At 36.0% G+C, this 27,466-nt stretch overlaps 1 protein-coding gene across 1 annotated transcript; it reads right to left on the bottom strand.

The window, feature by feature from the left end:
• Positions 1-7,555: 7,555 nt before the first annotated feature.
• LOC127092042 (exocyst complex component SEC15A) lies at positions 7,556-10,763 on the bottom strand. The gene is made up of 2 exons (XM_051030819.1): positions 10,515-10,763; positions 7,556-10,152 (listed from the first exon to the last, which is right to left on the bottom strand). The coding sequence occupies exon 2, from the start codon at positions 10,136-10,138 to the stop codon at positions 7,775-7,777; it is 2,364 nt and encodes a 787-aa protein (XP_050886776.1). The 5' UTR covers positions 10,139-10,152; positions 10,515-10,763; the 3' UTR covers positions 7,556-7,774.
• Positions 10,764-27,466: the final 16,703 nt, after the last annotated feature.

The raw sequence follows: 27,466 nt of genomic DNA on the forward strand, positions 1-27,466 counted from the left end.
GATATTGAATCGGAAAGCGGTGAAACGTTGGGTTCACATTACGGTACCACATGCATAGAGTCACATGTCTTGCACTGAGTCACATTAGAGTTATGTGATAATTGAGTGTATGCATTATTGTGATTGTGATGCGTGTATGAGATATGGTAATTGAATTTGATGATGTTTGGATACATAACTTAGCAAAGTATATGATTATGTGATAATTGTAGTTTTGTGTATATTTGGGAATATAATATTGGATTTGAATATTATACTCCTTGAGTTTTGATGTATGCTTGAAACCTGTGAAATAAATATTGGTTAGTATTATTTACATGGTTATACAAGGTGTGATGAATTCCGTTAATTGTTGATTTAATCATTGTGCCTTATTATACTTCTTCATAATGATTTGAATTCTCACCCTTCTGTTGGAATGATGCTTTACATGGCATCGTGCAAATACTCCAGAGTAGTATTGCTGAAGTAAGTGGACGGTAGTTCACTCGAGATTAGCTGGAGAGCTCCGGTGCTTTGTTTTAGAGACTAAGTAGTGAGTCAATGCTCTGGTCATGTAACACAGGGTAGATTGGTAGTATTGAACTCATATCTGATTTGGATACGTTTTATGTTATTACTTGTGAACATGTTTAATTGAAGAGATTATTGAGAGATGATCATGGTATGGGACATAGATCATTTTATGAAATGCATGGATATTCATTATTTTCCGCTGTGAACGCATATTCTTGAATATTCATGATAATTGAAATGTGTTATTTTAAATGACCAGGTGTATTGTATATTGATGATGAATAATGTTGGTTTTTGAAAGCTTTTAGTTTTTGAAAACGTCGATGTGACGCCCTTTTGCTTATATGCGTGCTTATTTACTCTGATTATATGTTAAGTATTTTGGGGTAGAAAAGGGGTGTTACAATTAGCACCCCTCACGTCCGTTGTACTCAACGGGAACCATTAGGTTAATTGTGCGCGTTAGTGTTAGCTTGAAATGTCAGGCTTTCTCGAGTTATTATGACGGAAATAAGAGTAGAAAAAAGAAAATGTTTTTGGATTTTTGCAACAGAGGGGGCTAAACCTAAGTTTTTTATTAATGGGTCTGACAAGATTTACAAATCTTACTCCTACGTATCTCCTGGTGCAATAGAGAACTCAAGGCTTACGTAGTTCTGGATAGAAAATGTTTGTTTGTTGATCGATTTTAGTGAAAGCTATCTTGTATTAATCGACGAAGAACATTGTTTTACCCAAAACAAATGAGGAGTGAAAACATATCACACATCGAATGGATTTACAAATCAACATTCGGAAAAGTGTCATTTATCTCAACTCAACAATTATGGACGAAGCATTGCTTAACATCATCTTAAGACAAGATTTCTTTCGTTTATGAAAAGGTTTTCCTGATCAATCACACGATAGCGAAAAAAGTTTGATTGGTTGAATGTATTTTTGGGGTTTGAAAGACGAGTATTTATGACTTGCAAGCTCTTACAACTTGGGTATAATACTCGGGACTACATCTGGACCTTTGACCCAGGTAATCTTTTTCTTCCAATTTTAATTATGAAAATGGTTTGAATATTTACAAGTGTTTTAGAGGAGAAGACGAATACATAGGGCTTACAAGCTCTTACAACTTGGGCCTAATATTCAGGATTACGACTGGATATTTCATCCAGGTAATCTTTTTCTTCCAACTTACTTATGAAAATGGTTTGAATACTTACAAGTGTTTTAGAGGGAAGACGAACACTAAGGGTTTACAAGCTCTTACAACTTTGGCCTAATATTCGGGATTACGACTGGATATTTCATCCAGGTAATCTTTTTCTTCCAACTTACTTACGAAAATGATTTGAATATTGGAAAGTGTCTTGAAGAGAATATGAATATTTATGGCTTGCAAGCTCTTACAACTTTGGCCTAATATTCGTGATTACAGCTGGATATTTCATCCAGGTAATCTTTTTCTTCACATTTTATTGAGAAAAGATTTAACAGAAAAGGTTAATATAAAGGTTTACTTCTCAAGAATAAAATTTACAACTTAAACTTCAAATGAAAAGAATGGGAGGCGTTCGCCTCACTATCCTTTGATTATTTGAACGAGTGGCGCACGCCACATTGCTCAAATAATCAACTTTCGGTCAAAACTTTACCAAATTCAAAGTCAAATAATCTTCTCATTAACGTAATTTCTAAAGATATTTTTAATCCCAAATTTCGGATAATAAAAGAATGGGAGGTGTTCGCCTCACCATCTCTTGAATAATTGAATGATTGGCGCTCGCCATATTGCTCAAATTGACGACTTCCGATTAAAATCTTAATTGTGCGAACTCAAATCCTTTTCCAAAAGAACATTTTTATAATTTAAACTTGGGATGAAAAATAGTATAGTAAGCGTTCGCTTCCCTATTCCTCAAGTACTCGAACGATTGACGCACGCCATATTGCTCGAATTCTTGTCACCCGACTAAATCCGATTAATCGTGCAAATTCAAATCATTTTTCAAATCAATATAATTTCTAAAAGACTTTATTTTAACAATTTAAACTTCGGAGAAAAAGGATGGGACGCGTTCGCCTCACCATCTCGCGAATAATTGAACGATTGACGCCCGCCACATTGCTCAATTTATCAACTTCCGATTAAAACACTCTAATTAAATTTGGATAAGGGATAGGTGGCGCACACCTCGTTGTTCCTTGAATAAACAAGTGGGAGGCGCACGCCTCACTACCGCGCACATTCAACTTCCGCAAACACTTTCAATAATAATTTAAACGAAAAAAGGGGTAGAAGGAGTTCGCCTTATTATTCCTCGAAATAATTGAACGATTAGTGTACACCATATTGCTCAATCTTTTATCGTTCTTCTTAAAAAATACCAAACAAGTTAAACCCAATTTCTCGCCCCCATGCGATCGAAACCAATCAAACAAAATATCTAACATATTAATTCAACTTGCCACCCCCGCGTGATCAAAACTCTTTTCAAAAGAACATTGTTTAATCATTTCTAATGCGCACAACAAACTAGTGTTTAAGCCTCCGCCGAGAGTAGACAAGCCAACATTTAGCCTTTAGAGCACGATCTAAACAGTCGTTCATTAAAAAAAACCAACCAACCATAGTCCCCGAACTACGAATGCTCTGATTTCCTTATTGCACCATAAGGATACGTATGCACGAGATTGCGAGATCTTGGCGAGAACACTAATAAAAAACCTTCATTTTCCCCCTTTCTAAGGTTTTTGTCCATCTTTATTATCGATCTTTATCACTCGAGGGAAGCAAGTAACATTCAACTAACATTCAAATAACAAATTAGACTAAAAGGTTCCCGTTGAGTTGAGTACAACGGACGTGAGGGGTGCTAGTACTTTCCCCTTGCGTAATCGACTCCCGAACCCGAATATGGTTGCGACGACCATTATTCTATTTTCTTAAAGGTTTTATAGATATTTTCCTATTCCTTCATTGGAATGAATAAAGTTCGGTGGCGACTCTGTTCGAACTAATTTTTCCGCGACCATCGCGAGGGATCGCATTTTTCGAGGTGCGACAATCATCAAACTCAAAACATCAGCCCAAAACCCAGAACCTTCAAACTAAAATCCAAAATATCACCAACAAAATCCCTTCAATCTTCGTCCATAACCTTCATCATCCAATCACATTTTCAAACTAAAAACTCATATTTGCTAATCTTTCAAATTTAAATAAAATGTGAATTTGATTTGTATAACTTATATTTTTTCAACAAAAGAATAATAAGTTATGAATCACAATAAAAATCAGAAGTTAAGGTATAAAAGAATAATTGCATAAAGTAATTATGTTTTCTCATCCATGATATTGTTCTTCTTCTTCATTTTTGAAATCCTTCGATCTAAATTGAACCAATCAATAAATTATTTGAACTTGTTTATTGAGTCCGTTAGGTTGAGGGATTTTGAAGGGGAGGGGAGAGAATATTTTAAATTAAGTAGGTTTGATTCAATTTTTTATAAGAGGAGAGGAGGTAATCTGAATCTCTCCTGGAGTAATTTTTTGTTCTCAATAATGGGGATTTTTGGAGGTGAGGGGGAGAGAGAGGAGATATAATAAAATCTATTTTTGTTATATTGACACAATTACCTCATTTTTTAATTATAATCCTAATTTGTCCTTAATAAATATTATATGTTAATTTGTCACCTTATTATAATTTCTCCATTTTTTTAACGACGACTCCTTTATTTGTATTATTATGATTCAACCTTTTTTTTTTCATGTGTTTTATTTTATTCATTTTTATTTATTATTTTATTTGTAATAATTTCATTTTTGATAAGTTATTGTGTTGTATTAGATATCAATATATAATTGTAGTAGATGGGTTATATATTATCTAGAGTTTATTTTCATAATAGATCACTAAGATGATAAAATCATTCATTTGAAGATTGATCATATAATGATTTTGTGATATTTATTATTTTAATATATTTCAGAATATTTGAAATATTAAATATTTTGTGTTTGATTATCTATTTTGTTTATGAATTAACAATTTTTTTTTAATATCATTTTGTTTTTATTTTATTTAGCAAAAATGTTATAATATTTTAAGGATAAAAAGGTAAAATAGTTTTAAAACACCTCCCTTTATAAATCAAACTTATTTTTTATTTAAAACTTCTTCCTCCCCTTCTCTCCTCCTCCTTTGAACCAAACATACATTTAACTAACCTTGTCTCCCCTCCTCTTTATTAAAATTCCTCCTATCCGTTGAACCAAACGAACCCTTAAAAATATATATGACCCAACCTTCAACAATATATATAGTTTCTGTCCAGCATCAATATTACTAATAGGCTAATGAATTTACACCATTTTAAGACTAATTGTTATTTTTATTTTATTTTTGTATCATTGTGAATTTTATTAGAGACTATAAGATAAGTTCATCAAATTTGAGTGTTGCCAACGTGCATAATTGTATAGAACTGCATTACAATTTTGTTATAAATGAAAAACTATAAAACAAAATATATATTTTATTTGAAACATAATTAGTAAAACTTGTCCCAATCCATAATTGATGATTTTATTTCATTTTGACGGTGAAATTGCGGGTTGGACAATGAACCAAATCCAATGAGTGTGAATGGATTGAGTAACAGATTATGCCAACTCATCTCGTATACACTCATAGATGATAAAATGTGTCAATCTCAAGGCTCATGAGTGTTTCTCACGATTTCACCAGTAACGGATCAATGTGTTTTGGTCGTTGATGTCACTCTGACATTACGTAATATTTACGAGTATTTACGATAAATGATGGAAAAAAAGTGAATAAAATAGCAAACTCAAGAAATATTGGAGATTTGTAAAAGAAACACGAAGAAAAAACAAGAAGAAATGAAGAAAAAAATCCATATTTCTTGCGATCGCTATGCTCTCATTGTGGGCACGTTGGAAAAATATCGCGATCACGATACAACTCATTGTGGTCACAACGGAGCAGAATTCTGACTTATTTTGACAGCTTTAAATAGATAAATATGCTACTTTTTTTAGGGATTCTGATTTTTATATGCGAGAAAATGATGGCAAGAAAGTTTCAAACACGTATTGGAGAGCTTTAGAGTCATTGTAAACATATTTCTTCGTTAATTTTCATGTATTATTCATATATACTGATGATATTTCATTATTTAACTATGAATAGATAGATTTCTTTTGATTATGTCTTTGAAGATGAACTTTGTAGTGTTATATTTGCAAATAACCTTGCTTATGGTGGCAATTTGGGTAAAGGCAAGGGTAAGCTTGTTTGATGATATTTCGAAGACTTTTTGTGCTCGTGACCTTCCATTGTGGCTTATGCGCATATGTGGATATTGTACTTAGACCTTAGTTTTGTTTAGGCACCTTTGTATATCATGTGACATATTGTATATTATTCTTTTGGACATGTATATAATGATGTCGATAAACACTTATGTGTACCAGTATTATACTATCTATAATATATTTTCTATATGTGGGTGTTATAATTAGGGGTGGCAAAACGGATCCGACACGTTGGGCATGCCCGTTTTGCCCGCACTTTAGCGTGGGGTGGGTCAAGGGTTTAGGCCCTCACCCTTTAATGTGTCCGTCCCGCTCCATCCCATTTTTTTCGTGGGCTTTTGCGAGCACGAGAATTTACATAAAATTTTGCATTTTTAGACTTAAAAAATGCAGTGCACGCATGTTTTTACCGCCCCGCCCTCACTTTTTTGCAGGACGGGCCTAAGTTTTAGGCCCGCATCCTCAATATGACTGCCCCCGCCCCACCCCGTCCCATTTTTCTACGGGCTTTTGCGAGGCGGACATGCCCGTTTGTCACCCCTAATTATAATTCCCTTCATTATTGAGTTGTGATTTTCGATTTTATTCTTAGCATTCATGATCGAATCCAAGAATAATGGATAATGAATATGGTGGGAATGACCAATGATGGGGGATGTTTGTTGGATTTTGTTGAGAAAATAGTGTGGGACTACCACAAGGGATATGGTGTGTGGCGATGATGAAGCTGAGGAGTTGAAATTTCACGAGGTTGTTGATGGTGGAAACAATTATACAAAACATATTCATGTTATTGCTCTGTAGTACGGGATATGACGTTGGGAGTTAAGGTGCGTGATAAGAAGGTAGCAGGGATGACGTTGTGAGTTATGAGACTTGAACGTTGATAGGATTGTGATTTCAACAATGTATGAACATTGATGATGGTAGTAATTGTAGAGGAGAGATTTCCTCTCGTTGAAACCACCCTTTGTTATGAACATGTTTTTTTTGCTATCAATACACTAAAAGATGCTAAACCATCCTAAAATCAACTTTTTCATTCATTTTTTTCATTGATGATTACATTTACTAATCACATATCTATAAACTAAATCCTTCTAAAAAGTAAGTAGTAGCTCACCACCATGTACATCATTACAACAAAAAAAAAAGTTAGCAAGCTCCATAATCCAGATTTGCATCTTTCTCAAAAGTTACCACCCATCATCAATTAAAATTTCTAGTTCATATCAATTTGGCCCCTGGTTACTGCCTACTTGCACTACAACTTCTGTGAATATCATAACATGCGTGACACATAACCCTCTAACAGACAGAAACTAAAAAAAGGGACTAACTTTATAAAAAATTTGAAAAGTCACGGCTATTATGATATATCGTTAAAATGAGGGACGAAGTTGATACATGTACCAAATTTGAAGGACCAAATTAGGTATTTACTCTTTATTCCCCTGTTAGAGGAACATTGTTGCATAATATCTATGATAATATACAACAATGTATTCAATGGCCACAAGGAAACTGTTTAAAGTTTAAACTAGAACTACAATCAAAAAAGTGTGAAAGGACATTCAAATGAGAAAGTTGCAAGCAAACTAGTGGAGCATGATCTATATTCAGCCATGTATGCATATGCATACCAGATCCATAAAAATATATACTCCAGTAGCTGAATGGTGCAGAAACAACAAAGTCAAATGAAGAAAGCATATCAAATCCTTGGGGTGGTAAAATTTTGACTGTGCAATTACGACGCACTGTTCCATGACAAATTCATTTAAATTTAAGGCCTAATTAAACAAGTCTAAACAATATAGAAACACAATTTATTCTTAAGTTAAACATCCATAATAGAATAAGAAGAAAGAGCACCTCAATTATACCCTACTGTCAACGAAAGAATATTTGCAAGTCTTGTCAACTGAAATCCTTAAGGCGCTTTTTGAGCACGTCCATTGATTTCTTATTTGCACTTTGCTTGGCGTTTTTATTAGCAAGGCTTCCAAATATTCCATCTGGTGAATCCTTGAATTTATCACAGATGGCAGACACCTTCTTGTAATCCAATGCATAGTAACTTTTCTCCCTTATAACAGGATTCATGAAGTTCTCAGCTTGACTACTTAGCAAAAGATTAATCAATTGCCTTGCTTCTACCAGGCAATTCTTAAAACTACCCTCATTGTAAATTTCACCGAGACCAGCAGAATAGAACCTTTCATCTGCAAAATTCTCTATGATCTGAAGATCATACTCGATATTTATAACTGCATTTGCATTAAACCTTTTCACGCCATCGTTAGAGAAAGCAGCTACTATGACATTAGATACATGCTCAAAAACACCACTCCCAACTTTGTACATGGCATCCAGGGGTAAAATTTGTTGTGCTGGGGTCAAAATAGAATGAAGGTAAATGATCACTTCATGTATGTAGTCATTTCCATTCTGATTTGTCTCCTCGGGAGTCCAATTAACATCGACAGTAAGAGTCATAAGCTTGTCTATTTCTTTCTTTACCATGGTCAGTAGGGCAATATAAGCCGCATCCCTGGATGTCTTCAACACCACCTTTGCACTTAAAGCTGCTTGAGGCATTTCAACTGGTCGGCATGGGATGCCGCATAGTTGGGCTGCATGTCGAAGGAAAAAATCACAGGCTCTTTCAAGGACAGCTATGTTTGTAGCAATCTGCATAACTTGAGGTACACCAATATTGCCGCTATTGATTGTATCAAGTATTGTTGCATTTAATATGTCAATCAGGAAGTTGTCCAAATACTTCCTAACAACATCAAAGACATTCATATGTATGCCAATACCATGCGACAAGTAATCAACAGAGCCTTTGATAAAGGATCTAACGATGCGACATACATCGGGAACCATGGAGGAAAACGGTGCAACATATGGCAAAGCAGGCATAATATCTGATGTTTGAAGATTAAATGAAAGAACAACATTCTCATAGTCACTTTCCTTTTTTATCAACATTTGGTCATATGAACCATTGCCAAGAACATCAACAGTTTGTTGTCGGCATTCTTCTAAGAGAAGCTGGTGGTACTTGTCATGGCTGCTATTAAGCACATCAAGAAGTGTGCCAATGTCATGTCCATATTGTCTAAGAGTGGATCCAAACAGAGTCACATAATCCTTCACCAGGAGAAGATGTGTGGCAGACTCCATAGAGGAGAACTGCTCCTCTAACAGGGATGTCGTTTTAGCCACAGCCGTCTCCCACATTGTTTCAACTTGATCAGCTACCAAGAGGACCCCAGCTGTTCTGAGGACTCTATCCTCAACTATAAAGAATCCAGCAATTTGAGCAAAAAATGTCTGGTATGATTCAACAAAAGGTTGCGCGGAAGACATTTCAAGGTCAGAATTCAATTGTAACAATCTATTAGTATAGTAATACTCACGAAACTTCTCCCGGATTCCTAGAAAATCATGAATATGACAAGCACGATAAAGTGGTGTAAGATCAAACTTGATAACAGGATCTTCGTCTAATTCTTCGTCATCCAAAGTGTAAGCTAGATTCCCTACTCCTGAAATGCATTGCTCCTCAGTCTTCCTCTGCTGTTCTAGCATTTCCTCATCCTTTTGGCGAACTGTTGCAGTACGACCAATTGCTGTTTGCCCAATATTTCTAGCAGAGCTCCTTATCTGAACCATCCATTCGTTCACTTGACCGCAAATGTTCTTCTCAATGTACGATTTAATCACAGGAATTCTCCTCTCTACAACCATTTTGAGAGCCTTTAGAGGAATGTTTTGCAGGTAATTTTTCTCAAGTACATCCACAGTTTTCAATGCCGAATAAAACTGGCCCTCAGAAATCTGACTATTACAGTTGACACAAAGCTCTAACACCTGTACACAGTTCTTTGACATATTTACAGCCTCCGCCACATTCTTCTTAACAGAATAACACTGAAGAAGCTCTTCAAGCTTGACAAGAAGGGCGCTACCAACCTGCTGTAACTTAAAATTGTCACCGTGGAGCTGACTCTTCAACTCTTCGGCATCAAACAACACGCCACGAAGCTCGTCAACTGCAAGGATGAATTCCTCGTAGTGAGTCTTGCACATCTCCTCGATTTCAGCTTCCTTTTCCTTAACTACAAAACTCATCTGGCGAAGAAGGCCCTCCGGGCGCCCGGTTTGAAATGCATGCCTAACAAGCGGAGCAACATCATCCCCATTTGCAAGGAGCAAATCGTCCCCAGCATCAGCATTCTCCGCAATACTTCTCCTCTTTGGTTTTAAATCCATGATCACATGAATACCTGGAAATTTTGAAGAAGTTATACTAAGTAGAAAACAAACACTAAAACCTAGGTCAAGAGATTAACAAAAGTGATTTTTTTCCTCTCCTTTATATCACTTGCAAGATATAATAACAAATCAAAGAAAACAACAATCATGCATCATTAATTGCACATTATATTACTCGTGGTGTTACTTGCACAATATAAAAAGAAAGAAAAGAAAACAATGAAGAAGCATAAACAAGATATTAATCCAAAATTGGAAAAGAAGAAACCAGAGATCTTAATAAAGTTAACAACAACAACAACAACAAATAAACCATTGTTAGATTTGAAGACATAAAAGAAAGGTAATAATGAGTAGAGAGAAAAAAGGTTACCGGCTAGAAAAAGGGGTTTGGGTGGTTAGTGGAGTGGCAAAAGAGAGAGAATAGAGAATGAAAATGAATAGTAGTATCTATTGGGTTTAGATTGAGAATTGAGATTATCGTTGCCGAATGTTGCAAGCTGGACGACAATTTCCTAGTAAGCACAGCAACGCTGTTTTGGAGTTTGATTGTATCTACGCCCAAACACACCAAGCAAATGTGCCGGCGTTTTTCTGCTTTTCTTTTTCTTTCTATTGTTTTTCCTTACTAAACTAAATGTTTTACTGTACTGTCAATTTCAATTGACTAAAGTTTTTTTTTTCTTTTAAATGAATGAAATTATATTAACTCAATAATCAGAAGTTGAAACTTATACACTTAGTGGTAAAGACTTGAATTTTGAAAATATACTTCACTTAAAGTTTCGGGTTGGAACTATGTTAAGTGGTAGAGAAAATATAATAAGAAAAAGCTAAATCAACAACAAAAATAGTAAAATGAACATGATGTACATATTGTGCAAATAACTACGCACATTTTTTTGTCTATCTACAAGAGAAATAAATAATATTTATTTAAATATTAAATATAAAGTGGAGCTAAAATATCATTAAAAAAGTAAAATTAAGGGTGTGTAATTTATACGACATTCATCTATCGTACTAGCAACATATTCTTGTGTACAACATATATGTGTACGGTGTTGCTTTCTTTTTTAATAATATGATTATATTAATTCAGTATGAAATTATCTTATTATATAAACATATCAAAGAGTGACGTTTCCTTTTTTTTTTTTTTTTAAAGTAATATATCAATATTAGTTTAGTATAGAATTATCCTATTTCATAAATATCGATATTATATTTAGTATTTATTGGCAATTATATTTTGGCGTTCTTTCTTAATAACATGTTAATAATATATTAATATTAGTTTAGTATAGAACTATTCAGTTATATAAATATGTCGACTAATTATGTTTCTGCTCTTTTTTTGTAATAATATATCGATATTAATTTAATATAGAATTATCCCGTTTAATAAATATCGATATTATATTTAGTATTGTACGTATTTAATAAATACTTTGGGTGTTAACCCTTTCGTCAAACGTTCACCAATCATAAGATTTGTGATATGGTAAATCGACATTCTTTGTTTCTTTCGTCAAACGTTCACCAATCATAACATTTGTGATATGGTAAATCAACATTCTTTGTTTCTGAACTTATTCTATAACGACAAACTACTTAAATTACTTATGATTAGTCCCATTAAAATATTTGTCGTTTCTTTTTATTTAAATAACACCAATTCACAAGTTATTTGAATAACACCCTTTCGTGTCCTTTAATTAACACCGCTTTATGTTATTTGAATAATATCCTTTCATGTTCTTTAAATAACACTTCTTCATATTATTTAAATAACACTCATTCATAATACCTTTTCACATGAGTCAAATTATATATTTAATTATCAAATTTTCTTGCATTCTTCCACTTGACTCATAGAACTTAATAATAAATAAATTATAACGTGCATTAATGAACCGCACATGCGTCGGCTTCATCTTTATTCATATATAATAATACAAACCAATAAGAGTCATGCTCGATTATATATCATTCAATCGACATATTTATTTTCATGTACTATTAATTGATATTTCTCTATAATATAATCTTAAGTTGTGAAGTGTTTAATGGGTTCAAGAATTTGTGTGATATGATAAATCGACACTCTTTGTTTCTGAACTTATTCTATAACGACAAACTACTTAAATTACTTATGATTAGTACCCTTAGAATATTTGTCGTTTCTTTTTATTTAAATAACACCAATTCACATGTTATTTGAATAACACCCTTTCGTGTCCTTTAAATAACACCGCTTTATGTTATTTGAACAATACTTCTTTAAATAACACCACTTCATATTATTTAAATAACACTCTTTCATAATACCTTTTCACATGAGTCAAATTATATATTTAATTATCAAATATTCTTACATTCTCTCATTTGATTCATAGGACTTAATAAATAAATTATAGATTCATCATCATCATCCGTTTGTATTACTTTATAGATTTTTAAAATAAAAGTCAAACTTGTTTCAACATTCAATGACTATGATTAACTGACAGTGTAAAATTCTTTTACATTGTCAGTGTATTTCAATTAAATTCTTTAAAGTGTGAGATTATTCAATTACATATACATATTCGTGTTGTGTCATCAGTGAGGGATGGTGTCACACTAATAATGTATTGATATTAGTTTAGTATATAATTACTTAGTTTCATAAATATTGATATTACATTTAATATGTACTAGGAGCAAGGTTGCCGGACTTTTTAGTATCATTTCGATATTAAATTTAATATGAAACTATCTCATTTAAAAAAATATCAATATTAGATTTATTAGCACAAAGAGCATTGTCGTCACTCTTTTCAAGTAACATGTCGAAAATTGATTTAGTACGGAGGACATATCCCTTGCCCTGCAAAGTTTTTTCTCTGTCTAAAATACCATAGTATTTTTAAATAGTAACTTTTTAAGATGTTTTTCAATTAAAAAGTAATTCTTAATAAAATATAAATTAGTTAATATATTTTTATATATTTTTAAATACAAATAATCATAATATTCAAATTATACTTGACATTAGAAATTTTTAAAATAATAAATTACAACATATATTAGAGTCATTAAAATTCATGACTCTAATGGACATTGATTTGAAAATTTAAATATTATTTTTTAATTATAACTATTAAAAATTATAAATATTATAAGAGTTTAATGATGATATTCTGACAGTGTAAAATAAATAGGAATATATCATTTTGTCATGTCATACAAGTAGTTTAAAATTGTTAGTCTATTTGGTGGGATGCATGATCATCATTGATTAACAGTGTAAAATAAATGTATACTGAGTGTTGTTGAATTGTAATTTCTTATGTTTAAGCAAGTTGCTCGACAGAATAAGGATGTGCCGAATAGCCTAGTATGTCGAGTTGTATTAGTGTGTCGAAGTGTCGAAGCATATTGCTTCACACATGATTTCGACTTAGGCCTATTATTTATAGTGTTAACTATTTTGAGCTTTTATAATTTTAGGCTTTGACTTAGGGAGTAAGCTAACCTAAACCTATAAATAGAGCGAGTAACCCTTATTCTTATTATGAACTCATAACATTGTATTCGCAAAATTTTGCAGTTGCAAAGTGAATAAAGAAGTTTTTCACAAGTTGTGGGCAGAGAGAAAACTCTGCAAAAAATATTCCTCTTATTCCCCAACGTTCTTTTCTTTTCTTTCTCAATCATTCTTTTCTTTTCATTGTCATTGCATGGTTGATAATAATCTTGTTTATCAAGATTGATATAAATTCTCCATAGATTGTGGTAGATTTCCAAAATCTGGTATATAGAGCTCCGATTTGAGCGTTTCGTGGGAAGAAAATCACGATAACAAAGAATCATCCAAACAAGCATTTTCCAACGAATCTTCCGATTCTCAAGAATAATAATTATGAGAATTAGTGCAAGCAGATGAAGATTGTGTTCTGTTATCAAGATCTTTGGGATATTGTGAAGGAAGGAGTAACAACGCTTACAGAAAATGTGACAGGTCAAGAAAGGCTGCACATAAAGATTTGAAAAGGAAAGATTATAAAGCTCTATTTATAATCCATCAATATATTGATCCAAATAACTTTGAAAAGGTTAGTGATGTAAAGTCAGCGAAAAAAGCATGGGAAATTCTAGAGATGTCGTTTGGAGGCACGGAGAAGGTGAAAGACGTGAGGTTACAAACTCATAAAAGGACATATGAATTGCTTCAAATGGAAGACAATGAAAGCATAACTGATTTCTTCACTAAGGTTACTACACTGGTGAATCAAATCAAGGTATGTGGAGAAGTGTTGACATCAAAATTTATTGTTGGAAAGATCTTGAGGTCGTTGGCTCCAAAGTTCGACCACGTGGTAGTAGCCATAGAAGAGCCAAAAGATTTGCCAAAACTTACAAAAGAAGAGCTTAAAGGGACACTTGAATCTCATGAACAAAGAATGACTGAAAGAGCTGCAGGAAAGTCGAAGAGTGGTATGGCTTTGCAGCGCAATCAGCAAAAGAAAGGAAAAGCAAAGGAAGCTAGAATGGCAACAAAGGAAGAGGAGGCTACAACAATTCGACTGGTCAAAATCAGCAAGAAGGAAACTGGTTGAATCATAGAAAACCCTAGAACCAAGGCAACCAAAGAGGTGGTGTTGCAGGTAGAGGAAAAGATGGTGGTCAAAAGTCACACAAGAGTCACATTCAGTGTTACAATTGTGTGAAGCATGATCATTATTCTAGTGATAGTCCAAAAAATCAGAAGAATCAAGAAACGGATGCAAAGTTGGCGAAACATGAAGAAGAAGGGATGTTGTTGCTGTTGGTATAAGCCCTAGAAGGCCAATACTTTTGGTACTTGTATCGAATTATTTATTAATAATAAAAGGCTTTTTCTTTATTACGTTTGTTTAATAAAGTCCCTAGAATAGCTAGTTCGTTTAATGTATCAAGTATGACTTAATCATGAGATCACATTAAACATAAGGACACTATTCTTAAAGCATCCGTAGTCGAGCTTTATTGTGAAGTGGGATAACATTAAAGCATTAAGACTATTATGTATATAGACTGATGATCACATCTCATGGATCATGGATAAGGAGTTATCAAGTCTTAAACATAGGTATGAATATTAAGAGTAATATTTATACCGGATTGACCCGCTATGAGAATACTATATAGAAAGTTATGCAAAGTGTCATAAGTTATTCTTATGGTGATAATGGTGTATACCACTCTTCGACCTGAAACCACTATGGACCCTAGATGTAGAGTCGAGTGCTTTATTGTTGATCAAACATTGTCCGTAACTGGATAACCATAAAGACAGTTGATGGATACTCCACGAAGCATGCTAAGGGACATGAGTGACCTAGATGGAATTTGCCCATCCTGCGTAACAGGATAAATGTCTATGGGCCCAATATTGAACTGGACAAGGATGACACGGTCTATACCTTGTGTTCAATATAGACATAAGGCAAAAGGGTAATTATACACATAAGTATTATCACAGAAGGTTTTGTCAGATCACATGATATTTTCGTGTCTTGGGTAGCAGTGATGTGTTGCTAGATATCGCTCACTGTTTATTATGTTAAATGCGTGATTTAACATAATTGCCAATGCCGCGAAAACCTACAGGGTCACACACAAAGGACGGATTGATGAGAGATAGAGTAACTAAGGAACACCGTAACGTACGGTGCACTTAAGTGAATTATAGAACATCGTAAGGTACGGTGTACTTAAGTAGAATACGAAATATGGTAAGGTACCACACGCTTAAGTGATTTTGGGCATATTATAAGATATGGGCCAAAATACACTTAAGTGGGCTTTTTAGCTTGAAGCCCACACAAGTGGTTCTATAAATAGAACCCTTGTGCAGAAGCATTGATTGCGGTTGCATTATTTTTCATTTTCTTTCTCTCTCTCTCACTCAAAGCCTTCATTCGTACCAGCTAGCACTGAGATTGAAGGAATCCGTTCGTGTGGACTGAGTAGAGACGTTGTCATTGTTCAACGTTCGTGATCGCTCTGTGGATCTGCATTAAAGGTTTTGATCGTCACAAGAGATCTGCACCAAAGGTTTCAATCATCACAAGAGGTAAATATTCTATCACTGATCATGACCATTCGTAAGGATCTCTAAAGGAGAAAATTTTAATTTCCGTTGCGTCTTGGATCGCAATTCTCCTTCAGTGGTATCAGAGCCACTTACGAAACCATGAATCAGATAGTTGTTTATTTTTTGTATTAATATGATTAAAAGACAGAATGAATCAATTAGTTAAACTGGTAATTAAATTTGGCATCATGAGTGTACGAGTTGGATGATTGATGTTGACTATGCTTCGGAACCGACATTAGTATGGTGAAGCAGCGATACATCGATCGTCCATAGGTTACGCAATTGAGACCGATTAACTTATATATGATATAAGTGATCCTAATGCAAAATACGGTATATATGATATATTGTTTCTGTTTCGTTCATTCAAACACTAAATGGTTGTTTTCCTTTGAGCGATCAATGGTCATTTGCTTCGGAATCCGACATTAGTATGGTGAAGCAATGACCTGTTGATCAATCATACTGAATCAACAATCGAGGTGTGTTTGATGGTCTGAAATTTGTGCATTAGGGTTAGTGACAGCGCAAGGGTTGTGCCGTCAAAGAGTTATGGATTGAGGGCTTGTTGTAACACCCCGATAAAAATAAGATAATTATTTAATTTAAGTTAATATTATATTTATTAATTTAATTAAATAATTGGAATTATTGGATTATTATTATTATTGGAATAATATTATTGGATTTTTATTATTGGAGTATATAAGTTGGAATAAGGAAAAGAGTTCCATTTTTTGGTAAAAAGGGTTTTACGTGAAAGCAGAGAAGCGGCTGAAAAGGGAGGAAGGGAAAAGAGGAAGAGCAAGAGAGAAAAGGTTGGAGAAGAGAAGAGCTTGAAGCTAAAGGCTGCCGGATTAATTCAGGTAAGGGGGGTTTATCGTCGTTTAATGGGTATTATAGATTAACATGTAATGGGTAGTGATAAACCGTTGAATTGACCCTAATTGGGATGATGAGTGCTGAAAATTTGTGATGAATAAACTGTGTTTAAGCTGTGATTGAATCGGTAATTGTGTGAGTCGTGATTCCCCGAGCGTATCGCTTTTTACGGAATTGGAATCGGAGGTCCGGAAGTCCTCCAACGGCGGAAAATGCGGAGAATTCTACATTCTGCTTCGTGTTAGCGCAGGAACAGCTTTCTGTCTTGCGTTAACCGGTTAACCCAGGGCGTTAACCGGTTAACACTGTTGTGAGTTGTGGAAATATTGATGTTCTGTCTGCGTTAACCGGTTAACCCAGGGCGTTAACCGGTTAACACTGTTGAGTTTTGCCAGAAAGCGTGTTCTGTCTGCGTTAACCGGTTAACCCAGGGCGTTAACCGGTTAACACTGTGGGAAAAGAGAAAAAAATTGATAATTGAATCTTGTGTACGTTTTGGAATGGAATTATATAGTACTTAGTTGATGTCAAAGTTGATTATAAGTTGATTACGTTGAAAACATTGTTGTGTTGCATTTATTATCCTGTGGTCGGAATTTAAAGTCGTGTATGTCAAAGTTGATTGTAAGTCGATTACGTTGAAAACATTGTTGTGTTGCATTTATTATCCTGTGGTCGGAATTTAAAGTCGTGTATGTCAAAGTTGATTATAAGTTGATTATGTTGAAGACATTGTTGTGTTGCTATTGTTATCATGTTGTCGGAATTCATATGCATTAAGTCGGAGCTTTGCTCACACCACGTTGGCCTGGATTGGCAAAAGTTGAAAGTTGAAGGCTTAAGCCTTGATGCCTCGTTAAATTGGCAAATTTTAAGTTGGGAGTTTTACTCCAAATGGTACCACATGCATGACGAGTCGAGTCTCATTAGAGTTGCATTTTTGTTGGTTTGTTGTATGAGTATTTAATTTAATTGAGCAGTGGTGCTTGTGTTGATATTGAGTATGACGTTTGAGTTGATGTGCCGTTACTGAATGTGTGATGTGATTAGGGTGATTAATGTGTCAAATTACTTAACATGACATGATATTTTATAATGCTTATCATATCGATTGAGGAACTCACCCTTACAACTATTTTTCAGGTAACGAGCAGTGATTGAGTAGAAGCTAGTGCTTGGGGTCTAGTGTAGTCTCCTTAGTGGGTCATGCTCTGATAGATGTAACATCGGGACGGGATGTTTCACCTTGTTGAATAATTCTCATGTAATGTGTTACATGTGTTGAATGATCGATTTGATCTCTATCCGCTGCGTATTTTGCAATGCTTTATGTTTTGATATAATAAAAGAGCATGACAGTTATTATGATGAATGGTGTGAAATGATTGTGTGACACCCTTAATGGCGTATTACTCTGATTGATATATTGTTATTCTAATTAAATATTTGGGGAATTTTAGAAGGGTGTTACATTAGTGGTATCAGAGCCTGGTTGGTCTGTCCGGCCAGTTGTCGTGTCGTTACTGTCTAACAATTGTGTATTGTTACTAATCTAACTTTTAAGTTGTGTTGTGGTGATAAGTTGAAATGGCTGGAAGGAATGACGCTGCAATGGCTGCCGCAATGCAAGCGATGGCACAAGCTGTGCAGAACTTGCCAAATGCTGGTGGAGATGCTGGATCACGTAGCTTGGCGACTTTTCAAAGAGAGAATCCGCCGGTGTTTAAAGGGAAGCATGATCCAGATGCAGCCTTGGGATGGTTGAAAGAGATCGAGAGAATCTTCCGTGTTATGGATTGCACTCCAGCTCAGAAGGTTCGGTATGGTACTCACATGCTAGCAGTCGAAGCTGATGACTGGTGGCTAGAGACTCACGAGAGGTTGACCGTGGCAGGTGAAGTCATTACTTGGGATGTATTCCGTAGGGAATTCATGAGAAAGTATTATCCGGAGGATGTCCGTGGTAAGAAAGAAATTGAGTTCCTTGAGCTGAAGCAAGGAAACTTGTCTGTCACTGATTATGCTGCAAAATTTGTGGAGTTGTCCAAATTTTATCCTCATTACACTGGTGCTGGTGCTGAATTTTCAAAGTGCATCAAGTTTGAGAACGGACTGCGCTCTGAAATTAAGAAGGCTGTTGGGTATCAGAAGATACGCATTTTTACTGAATTGGTGGATAGCTGCAGGATATTTGAAGAAGACAATAATGCTCATTACAAGATTGTCAGTGACCGCAGGGGCAAGCAACATCAAAATCGTGGCAAGCCGTATGATGCTCCAGTGGGAAAAGGGAAACAAGGAGCTGCTCCGGCTCAGAGGACTAGTAGGGGAGGTGCTCCTGCTGGTATAGTTTGCTTCAAATGTGGTCAGGCTGGTCATAAGAGTAATGTATGCACTGCTGAAGTAAAGAGGTGTTTTCGTTGTGGTAAGACTGGCCATGCAATAGCTGATTGCAAGCACAAGGAAATGATTTGTTTTAATTGTGGCGAAGAAGGGCATATTGGAAGTCAGTGTCAGAAGCCAAAGAAATCTCAAACTGGAAAGGTGTTCACATTGACCGGAACTCAAACCTCCAGTGAGGACAGACTTATCCGAGGTACATGTTTCATAAATGGTACTCCTTTAATTACTATTATTGATACCGGTGCCACACACTGTTTTATTTCTGCTAACTGTGCTCGAAGACTGGGTTTAAAATTGTCCGCTTTGGATGGTGAATTGATTGTTGAGACCCCAGCTAAGGGATCAATAACTACTTCTTTGGTATGTTTAAATTGTCCTTTGTCGATCTTCGATAAAGATTTCTATGTTGATTTAGTATGTTTGCCGTTGGGTGAGATGGATGTAATTCTTGGTATGAACTGGTTGGAGTATAATTATGTTCATATAAATTGTCATCATAAGTCGGTGAGGTTTTCCACTCCTGAAGAGGAAGGAGTTGACTTATTACCTTTCAGAGAATTGCGAAAATTGATGAAAGAGGGAGCTCAGATGTTTTCTTTGATGGCGACGTTGTCGGTTGAGAGTAAAGCTAAGATAGAGGAACTGTTAGTGGTGAAAGAATTCCCTGAAGTTTTTCCTGATGAAATTCCTAGTGTGCCGCCAGAGAGGGAAGTTAAATTTACTATTGATTTGGTGCCTGGTACTAGGCTTGTTTCGATGGCACCGTATAGAATGTCGGCATCTGAATTGTGTGAATTAAAGAAGCAATTGGAAGACTTACTTGAGAAGAAGTTTATAAGACCAAGTGTGTCACCGTGGGGAGCTCCAGTGTTGCTAGTAAAGAAGAAAGATGGTAGTATGAGGCTTTGTATCGATTATAGACAATTGAGTAAAGTAACGATCAAGAATAAGTATCCACTACCGAGAATAGATGATTTGATGGATCAATTAGTGGGTGCTTGTGTGTTCAGTAAAATTGATTTGAGATCGGGCTATCATCAGATCAAAGTGAAAGATGAAGACATCCAGAAGACAGCGTTCAGAACTCGGTATGGACATTATGAGTATTCTGTGATGCCTTTCGGCGTGACTAATGCGCCGGGAGTATTTATGGAATACATGAATCGTATTTTCCATACTTATCTGGATCATTTTGTGGTAGTATTCATTGATGATATTTTGATTTACTCTAAGTCCGAAGAAGAGCACAAGGAACATTTGAGATTAGTGTTGGATGTTTTGAAAGATAAGAAATTGTATGCGAAGCTGTCCAAGTGTGAATTTTGGTTAAGAGAAGTCAGTTCTCTCGGCCATGTAATTTCAGGAAAAGGTATTGCTGTAGATCCTTCCAAGGTAGAAGCTGTATTGCAATGGGAGACTCCTAAGTCGGTTACCGAGATTAGAAGCTTTTTGGGGTTAGCTGGATATTATAGAAGGTTTATTGAAGGATTTTCTAAGTTAGCACTTCCGTTGACTAAATTAACTTGTAAGGGTAAAGCTTTCGTGTGGGATGTTCAGTGTGAAGAGAGTTTTAATGAATTAAAAAGGAGATTGACGTCGGCGCCAGTTTTGACTTTGCCAAATCCGGAGGAACCGTTTATAATCTACTGTGATGCTTCATTGATGGGCTTGGGAGGTGTGCTCATGCAAAATAATAAAGTAATTGCTTATGCGTCGCGACAGTTAAGAATTCATGAAAAGAACTATCCTACGCATGATCTTGAACTTGCTGCTGTGGTGTTTGTGCTAAAAATCTGGAGGCATTACCTTTATGGTTCCAGATTTGAAGTTTTCAGCGATCATAAAAGTTTAAAGTATCTATTTGATCAGAAAGAGCTGAACATGAGACAACGTAGGTGGTTAGAATTGCTTAAGGATTATGATTTCGGTTTGAATTATCATCCAGGAAAAGCAAATGTTGTGGCCGATGCTTTAAGTAGAAAGACCTTGCATGTGTCGGCAATGATGATTAAGGAGTTGGAATTAATTGAGCAATTTCGTGATATGAGTTTGGTTTGCGAAGTAACCCCGCAGAGTGTAATGCTAGGAATGCTAAAGATTAATAATGATTTTATGGATAGTATCCGAGAGGCACAGAAATTGGATGTGAAATTAGTAGATATCCTTAATCGTTGTGGTCAATCAGAGAAGAGTGACTTTAAGATTGATGCGAGAGGTGTGTTGAAATTAGGGGAAAGAATTTGTATTCCTGATGACGCGATTTTGAAAAGAAGCATTCTAGAAGAGGGTCATAGAAGCAGTTTGAGTATTCATCCAGGAGCTACTAAAATGTATCAGGATTTAAAGAAAATATTTTGGTGGCCCGGAATGAAAGAAGATGTGGCTCGTTTTGTGTATGCGTGCTTAACTTGTCAGAATTCGAAGATTGAGCATCAGAAGCCTGCTGGGTTGATGCAACCGTTGGAAGTTCCAGAGTGGAAATGGGATAGCATTTCTATGGACTTTGTAACGGGGTTGCCTGCTACTTTAAGAGGGCATGATTCGATTTGGGTGATCGTTGATAGGCTCACGAAGTCGGCTCACTTCATACCTATTAACATCACTTACCCAATTGCGAAGTTGGCAGAGATTTACATCCGAGTAATTGTAAAGTTGCATGGTGTTCCTCTGTGTATTGTGTCGGACAGAGATCCGAGGTTTACATCGGGATTTTGGAAAAGTCTGCAAGATTCGTTGGGCTCTAAGTTGAGGTTGAGTTCGGCATATCATCCTCAAACTGATGGCCAAACTGAGAGAACTATTCAGTCATTGGAGGATTTACTGAGAGCTTGTGTTCTTGAACAAGGAGGTTCGTGGGACACTTATCTTCCATTGATCGAGTTCACATATAATAATAGTTACCATTCTAGTATCGGAATGGCGCCTTTTGAAGCATTGTATGGTCGTAGATGTAGAACTCCGTTGTGTTGGCACGAATCTGGTGAGGGTGTAGTACTGGGACCAGAGTTAGTTCGAGAAACTACCGAGAAAGTGAAGTTTATCCGAGAGAAGATGAAAGCTTCTCAGAGTAGGCAGAAGAGTTACCATGACAAGCGGAAGAAGGAATTAGAATTTCAAGCTGGTGACCATGTGTTTTTGAGAGTCACGCCTGTGACCGGTGTTGGGAGGGCTTTGAAGTCTAAAAAGCTCACTCCTCGCTTCATTGGTCCGTATCAAATCTTAGAACGGGTTGGAAAAGTTGCTTATCGGATGGCATTACCACCTAATCTTTCGAATTTGCATGATGTATTCCATGTGTCGCAGCTTCGGAAGTATGTCTCAGATCCGTCTCATGTGGTTAGTATGGATGATGTGCAAGTGCAGGATAATTTAACAATGGAGACAAAACCTGTAGGAGTTGAAGATCGTGAAACAAAGACTCTTCGAGGAAAAGAGATTGTGTTGGTTAAAGTTGTTTGGTTGGGAGCTGCGGGCGAAAGCATGACATGGGAACTTGAGAGTCAGATGAAGGAGTCTTATCCGGAGCTATTCGCTTGAGGTATGTTTTCGAGGACGAAAACTCTTTTAGTGGGGGAGAGTTGTAACACCCCGATAAAAATAAGATAATTATTTAATTTAAGTTAATATTATATTTATTAATTTAATTAAATAATTGGAATTATTGGATTATTATTATTATTGGAATAATATTATTGGATTTTTATTATTGGAGTATATAAGTTGGAATAAGGAAAAGAGTTCCATTTTTTGGTAAAAAGGGTTTTACGTGAAAGCAAAGAAGCGGCTGAAAAGGGAGGAAGGGCAAAGAGGAAGAGCAAGAGAGCAAAGGTTGGAGAAGAGAAGAGCTTGAAGCTAAAGGCTGCCGGATTAATTCAGGTAAGGGGGGTTTATCGTCGTTTAATGGGTATTATAGATTAACATGTAATGGGTAGTGATAAACCGTTGAATTGACCCTAATTGGGATGATGAGTGCTGACAATTTGTGATGAATAAACTGTGTTTAAGCTGTGATTGAATCGGTAAATGTGTGAGTCGTGATTCCCCGAGCGTATCGCTTTTTACGGAATTGGAATCGGAGGTCCGGAAGTCCTCCAACGGCGGAAAATGCGGAGAATTCTGCATTCTGCTTCGTGTTAGCGCAGGAACAACTTTCTGTCTTGCGTTAACCGGTTAACCCAGGGCGTTAACCGGTTAACACTGTTGTGAGTTGTGGAAATATTGCTGTTCTGTCTGCGTTAACCGGTTAACCCAGGGCGTTAACCGGTTAACACTGTTGAGTTTTGCCAGAAAGCGTGTTCTGTCTGCGTTAACCGGTTAACCCAGGGCGTTAACCGGTTAACACTGTGGGAAAAGAGAAAAAAATTGATAATTAAATCTTGTGTACGTTTTGGAATGGAATTATATAGTACTTAGTTGATGTCAAAGTTGATTATAAGTTGATTACGTTGAAAACATTGTTGTGTTGCATTTATTATCCTGTGGTCGGAATTTAAAGTCGTGTATGTCAAAGTTGATTATAAGTCGATTACGTTGAAAACATTGTTGTGTTGCATTTATTATCCTGTGGTCGGAATTTAAAGTCGTGTATGTCAAAGTTGATTATAAGTTGATTATGTTGAAGACATTGTTGTGTTGCTATTGTTATCATGTTGTCGGAATTCATATGCATTAAGTCGGAGCTTTGCTCACACCACGTTGGCCTGGATTGGCAAAAGTTGAAAGTTGAAGGCTTAAGCCTTGATGCCTCGTTAAATTGGCAAATTTTAAGTTGGGAGTTTTACTCCAAATGGTACCACATGCATGACGAGTCGAGTCTCATTAGAGTTGCATTTTTGTTGGTTTGTTGTATGAGTATTTAATTTAATTGAGCAGTGGTGCTTGTGTTGATATTGAGTATGACGTTTGAGTTGATGTGCCGTTACTGAATGTGTGATGTGATTAGGGTGATTAATGTGTCAAATTACTTAACATGACATGATATTTTATAATGCTTATCATATCGATTGAGGAACTCACCCTTACAACTATTTTTCAGGTAACGAGCAGTGATTGAGTAGAAGCTAGTGCTTGGGGTCTAGTGTAGTCTCCTTAGTGGGTCATGCTCTGATAGATGTAACATCGGGACGGGATGTTTCACCTTGTTGAATAATTCTCATGTAATGTGTTACATGTGTTGAATGATCGATTTGATCTCTATCCGCTGCGTATTTTGCAATGCTTTATGTTTTGATATAATAAAAGAGCATGACAGTTATTATGATGAATGGTGTGAAATGGTTGTGTGACACCCTTAATGGCGTATTACTCTGATTGATATATTGTTATTCTAATTAAATATTTGGGGAATTTTAGAAGGGTGTTACACTTGTTGGAACATGTCTGTTGACTGTTTCAAAGCGCTGGTTTTTTGGCTGCGTGACGATCGTAACAAGCTGGACGTGACGGTCGTCACATTCACAGATCCAGAATTCTAGGCGTTTCTGTTATTTTGGCCGCGTGACGTTCGTCATGGGCCTGTGACGGTCGTAACAAGCTGGACGTGACGGTCGTAACATGCTTGTGACGGTCGTCACATTCACAGAGTTAGAATTCTCGGGGTTTCTGTTTTGTGACTGCACAAGAGTTGCCCCCGTCCGCTGATCGGTCAGCGGAACCACCGTCCGCTGACCGGGCAGCGGAAACCCCGTTCCCGTTGACCGGGCAGCGGACCCCCGGCTAACTCTGCGTAGTGTGATCGGTCGCCGAAATTTAATTTGGTTTTAATTAATTAAAGGAATTAAAACTAATAATAATAATAATGTGTTTATTATTGTCTTGTGGTGATCGGTTATGGCCTTAGTTTTCCTTTATTTTGTTTTGGATTTTTTAAATACGACCTGCGTGTCGTGCCTCTCCTTTTAATCTCTTAATGTAACTTCTTTTCTCATCTCAATCCCTCGTATGTAAAACGAGTTTCTTCTGTAAGGACAATGTTATGAAGAAAGAGAAGAATTCAATATCAAAGGAGGACAACCTTGAAGATCTTGCTTGGAGAAGAATTCAATATCAAAGGAGGATAACCTTGAAGATCTTGCTTGGAGAAGCTTAGATCGTTATTAGGTTAGCTTAGGTTCTCTCATTGGTTTGGGAGAACAATTGCGCTAGGGGCCATAACTGTTTCATTATGTATGTTGATGCATGTGTATGTATGTTGATGCATGTGAATATACGTTGATGCATATGAGAGACGATTTATATGATAAATAAGCCGGTGAGATCATAACAATTACAATTCCCTCAAATTAAATATTAAGTTTATGCTTTCCAAGTTTTAGTACTCATCAAGACTAGTATCGGATAATGTAGGTTTCGCCTACGCGAGGTGCATGTTCTATATTAGTAAGGTGCAATTGGATAATTGTAATATCCAATTGCTAAAACAATGGGTCAAACTTAACTAAACAAATTATAATAAGATTATATATGTTTAGAAGAAAGAGTTGGGAATGATCCACATGATGGATTGGAATAAGGAGTTATTCACCCAACTGAAATTTTCGAGAGTTGTATTAGATACAATTGGAAGGAGTTCCTACCTAAATAACCTAGTTTTATGTAATCCGCCTACGCGGACTTAGAACAAAGTGAAATGTGGATCTCGACCCACTAGAAAATCTTCCAACGGGATTTTCCGAATCAAATGATGAGGGTCATTTGTTTTGAGTAAAATAGTGGGAGCATATTTAATTAAAGGCCTAATTAAATATGTTATTGATACTTATATTTTCATTAATTCTTATGTAGATTACCATGACAACAAACACCTCTAACAACATCTTGCGATCAATCCTTGACAAGGAAAAATTGTCCGGGGCAAATTTTCTGGATTGGCACCGAAACCTGAGGATTGTCCTCAAACATGATAAAAAGTTGTATGTCTTGGAGAAACCTGTTCCTGAAGAGGAACCTCCTAGTTCTGCACCTAAGGCAGAAAGAGATGCTTATAAGAAGCATGTCAATGATGCCAATGAAACTGCTTGTCTCATGCTAGCTACCATGAACTCAGAATTGCAAAAGCAACATGAGAACATGACAGCGTTCGATATGATCGAACACCTAAAGATGCTCTATCAAGAGCAAGCAAGGCATGAGAGGCTTGAAGTTTCAAAAGACCTTTTTCAAAGCAAGTTAGTTGAGGGAGCCCCTGTAAGTCCCCATGTGCTCAAGATGATTGGGTATGTGGAAAACCTTGAAAGGTTGGGTTTTCCCCTCGGAAAGGAACTTGCGACTGATTTGATCTTGCAATCATTGCCAGATAGGTTCAGTCAATTTATCCTAAATTTCAATATGAATGATATGGACAAATCTCTTCCTGAACTGCTAGCTATGTTAAGAAAAGTTGAGCAGAATCTGAAGACAAAAGGGAAATCCATTCTGATGATCGGAAATGGAAAGAGACAGAACAAAAGGCCCACCAAGCAGGGTGATAAAGGGAAAGGAAAGGAAGTTGTCAAACCCAGACCCATTGTTGCTGCTTTGAAGCCTAGTGGAGGCATAGCAAAGGCAGGCACCTGCTTCCATTGCGGTAAAACCGGACACTGGAAGAGGAACTGCCCAAAGTACCTGAAAGATACGAAGAATGGAGTAGAGACTTCAACTTCATGTATTTTTGTTATTGAAATAAATTTATCTACTTCTGCATCATGGGTATTAGATATTGGATGTGGTTCTCACATTTGTACAAATGTGCAGGGGCTAAAAAGAAGTAGAGATTTGGCAAAAGGTGAAGTTGACCTACGAGTTGGCAATGGAGCAAAGGTTGTTGCTTTAGCCGTAGGAACTTATGTATTGACTTTACCTAGTGGTTTAATAATTCAGTTAGAGAACTGTTATTATGTACCTGCAATTAGCAGGAATATTATTTCCATTTCTTG

This window comes from Lathyrus oleraceus, chromosome 6, assembly GCF_024323335.1.
Source record: "Lathyrus oleraceus cultivar Zhongwan6 chromosome 6, CAAS_Psat_ZW6_1.0, whole genome shotgun sequence".
NCBI lineage: Eukaryota > Viridiplantae > Streptophyta > Magnoliopsida > Fabales > Fabaceae > Lathyrus > Lathyrus oleraceus.